The sequence below is a fragment of the Pteropus alecto genome, unplaced genomic scaffold, assembly GCF_000325575.1.
Source record: "Pteropus alecto unplaced genomic scaffold, ASM32557v1 scaffold72, whole genome shotgun sequence".
In the NCBI taxonomy this organism is placed as follows: domain Eukaryota; kingdom Metazoa; phylum Chordata; class Mammalia; order Chiroptera; family Pteropodidae; genus Pteropus; species Pteropus alecto.
In genome coordinates this window covers 7,013,922-7,017,554 of record NW_006436811.1, presented here as the reverse complement: position 1 = coordinate 7,017,554, position 3,633 = coordinate 7,013,922, and the positions used below count along the sequence as shown (strand labels likewise).

Here is a 3,633-nt window from a genome sequence, read left to right as displayed (position 1 = left end):
TCTTGTTGCCCCTGAGTATACCCTGCAGGGGCACTTACAGCTGCAGCTTTTACCCTGAGATAACTATAGATTACCCCCAAAGTTTGCCACAAAGTATCTTGCTTTATTTTTGTATCATTCTAGTGTATTGACAGTCTTTGGAAACAAATGATATTCTATTTATAGTATTGGTTTTAGCAGTGGTATTTCCATTTACAAAATATAGTAATTCCTGATCATCAAAAATGTCAAATCTTAGAAAACATTAGCATTCCTATGCATGGTGTTATCAGGATGTTAGCCGAAGATTCATTTGATGACTCCGATTTGTGTACATTTTTTACATTAGGATTAGAGACAAGTTCTGTTTAGAAATAAGTTTTTGTATTTCATTTTCACATTGAAAACCAGTCAGATTTGCTTCAGCCTCCAAGATTGTGTTTATGTAAAATTAAATTAACACTGGTAGCGAGCTGCACTTTTTTTTCTAAATGGGAAATGGGTTAAATAGTTTTGGGAATGAAATTTACTAAATGTTCTGCTATCGTAGGTCAAGGAAGACAGACACTACATGAATCTTTTAGGCACTTTTTATTTTCCAAAAAAAAATTGTCGTTAATATATAAACATCTCATTCTCAAAAAAATTCTACAACTATACAGCTGTTTGCTCCATTATTTGCATAGGAAATGACCACAATACAAAAATAAGAGGGAAAAAGAAGCAAAACAGCAACCAATTTATGCTTTTTATGTAGGTATGTTTCCACATATAAACATTTTGAAGCCGCTTACAAAATATGTACACCATTTATCATCTATTTACATTTTAAGAGCAACTTTTCTAACAAACAAAACTATAATTTATCAAGTTATGAAAATTTTCTAAAAAAACGTACTATATTACCACAAAATAAATAAAGATAAACAATATTTTAAAAACAAAATTAAAATTTCATTTCAATTAAGACCCCTTTTGGCATTTTGCTTATTTATTCTGCCCTTTGGTTAACAGCATCAGCATCACATTACTATTTTATATTGCATATATGTAGCACTTGCTTCCTTAAGTTTTCAACATGTCATTTATAATTAAAGGCAGACACTGAGTCAGTATTAACAACAGATTAACTAAACTGCACTGTAATTTAGGTAAAATTACTGTGTCACTGTATATTACATGCAAAATCCACATAAACTGGCATTTAACCAACAGTACTGCACGAGCAAACATCTTGGTATATGAAAACTGTATCATAAATTCGACATTTCCATGTGAAAACTATGTAAGTCCTTCTTTTAAAAAAATGATACTGCGTTTAGCTTATTGTAAGGTTTAACTTTTGTATGTTGTAATTATCTTTAAGCTCTTAAGTTCACAATTCATATAAAATGTCTTTTATATTTAAAATAAACAATCCTATTTTAATCAGTGCATAAAATCTTTTTAAGTTCATTTGAATGATTATCTTTCCCCTAAAGAAATGAATTTGGAAGGTTTTAAGAGGTATCGTACCACAAATTCTAACTGTAAATGCATTCACGGTTATTTTCAAAAGAATTACTTATGATTTCTTCCCAAAATCTTAGAAAACTTGTAATAAACCTATAAAGCTGATTTGCATATTTACAAAATTTTGAATAGTAAAGATAGGCAACTCATATAAAAAAAAAAAAAAACACAAAAACAAAAACAAACATTTGTTCAATGGCTATTTGTGAATTGCCAGGTACTCTGTGCACCTCTAAGGAATTGTCTAATAATGAAAACTACTTGATGTCAAGTAAAAATCTTGACATACAATCCAGCCTTCTTCCTGTGCCTGCCAACTGACTGTTTACTAAACACTGTCACATTAAATGATGGTGCTTAGGTAAAAACACTGCAAACACACCCTGCACTCCCACCCCCCACCCACGCTGAGATGTGGCTGTCTGTCATGAGATGAAATCTGCTTGAGTAAAGCCATATACATTACAGCAAGCATTCCAGATTCTTAAAAGGACCAAACACTTTGGTATTAATACAATGTATTCCCTGTTTTCTCAAATATACAAAATATACATTTCCAGTTTTTTGATTTTCTTTTTTTATATATATATATGTATATATATATATATATAGTTAAGTTTGTAGTTTAAAATTTTGCCAAGTGAACCACAGAACGTCATTGTGAATTGCATAGGCATGGCAAGCCCACGGCGGTGGCTCTCAGTTCTGGTGCCTCTTCATGTGCAGGGCCAGGTGGTCGGAGCGGGAGAAGCTGCGGTTACACACCCCGCACTGGAACGGCTTGGCCCCAGTGTGCTTCCGGTAATGGCGCGTCAGCTCATCCGAGCGTGCGAACCTCCAGTCGCAGCCATCCCAGGTGCATTTGTATGGCTTCTCACCTGTGACAATAAATGAAGAGTAGAGGTGAGGTGGTCTGCTTGCAAGACAAATATCATAGATTCTGCCTGAGAAGAAATTTTTTTCAAGATCATGGTTCAAGAGAAGAATTCAAAAATTCTGATATGAACTCACTTCCCACAAAATCACTCAGTGGAAAGTCACTGTCTTATAGGATGCTATGCCACCTAATTAAACAAAGAAAAAAGTGTTTTGTGTACCACCTTAAGAACAGAAAAATGGCAACTTTAAATGTGCAAGATGAATCGGTGATCTTATTTTATGTACTGCTCCTACACACATAAATCCATGAAATGACTAGATAGTCTGAGGTGGATTTATCATTACTGTGTAAATACAATGTCTATAAAATGGCCAAGAGAGAAAAATTCAGGAGCTACTCAAGAGGGAGCTGCTCAAATGACGAATACAATAAATTTAATGTCCTACAATTGCAATTCTTTACTTCAAAACTGGTCCTAGATGTTTCTAAACTAGCCAGACTGAAACTTCCAGCACATACACCAGCTCCCTTGAACACGTCGCCTCCAAAATGGACTATTAGGGCACTCCTTCTTTGATATCTACACTAGCACATACACATTCACACCTTCCCACCTTTCAGACTGAAGCAGAACAAAGGCAGAAAAATTTCAAGTTGCATGGTGTTAAAGCTTTATGATTTGATATCTAATAAATTCCTCAACCAGATCAGTACTGACAACATCATTTTTTTGGTAAAGAGCCATGAAACACCCATAATTTTAATATTTGCCAATTTATGTATTTTTCTTTGTAATGCACTGCACCAAAAATTATTAAAATTCATTTTGTAAATTGTTTGCCTAAGTGTCTCATATGCTGATTACTGCCCTGAATGCTTGGAATACAACAGTAAGCATAACAAAAATGCCTGGCCTCATGAAGCTTACATATGTAATACATGCTCTAAAAGTCTGTAATTATTCAATCTCTTTCACAGCTCTCATCATTTAAATGAGTGAATTGGTAACTGAGCTGCTGCCCCACTACAGTTTGTATTATTCTTAATGTTGTTTATAAAGTTTGCTAATCTTTTAAAACTACTTACTATTGGAGTCCTAACTCCCATCTTTAGAATTAATTAATCCTATTTAATTGGGATCATGTACTCCCCTAAATAAATCCCCAAACCTAAGAATCTCTCACTGAGCATTAATGAGTAATTCCTGTATTTATGCTGTTATAATCTTCCATGAAATTATTAGTTTAAGGTAACAGGGTCAG

At 33.8% G+C, this 3,633-nt stretch overlaps 1 protein-coding gene across 1 annotated transcript in view; it reads right to left on the bottom strand.

Annotated features, from left to right (window-relative positions):
- Positions 1-553: 553 nt before the first annotated feature.
- The window catches only part of KLF5 (Kruppel like factor 5), a 17,237-nt gene continuing 14,157 nt past the window's right edge, over positions 554-3,633 (bottom strand). The window contains exon 5 of the mRNA XM_015590909.2: positions 554-2,369. Coding sequence (XP_015446395.2) covers positions 2,191-2,369 — 179 coding nt within the window. The 3' untranslated portion in view covers positions 554-2,190. The remainder of the gene's footprint in view (positions 2,370-3,633) is intronic.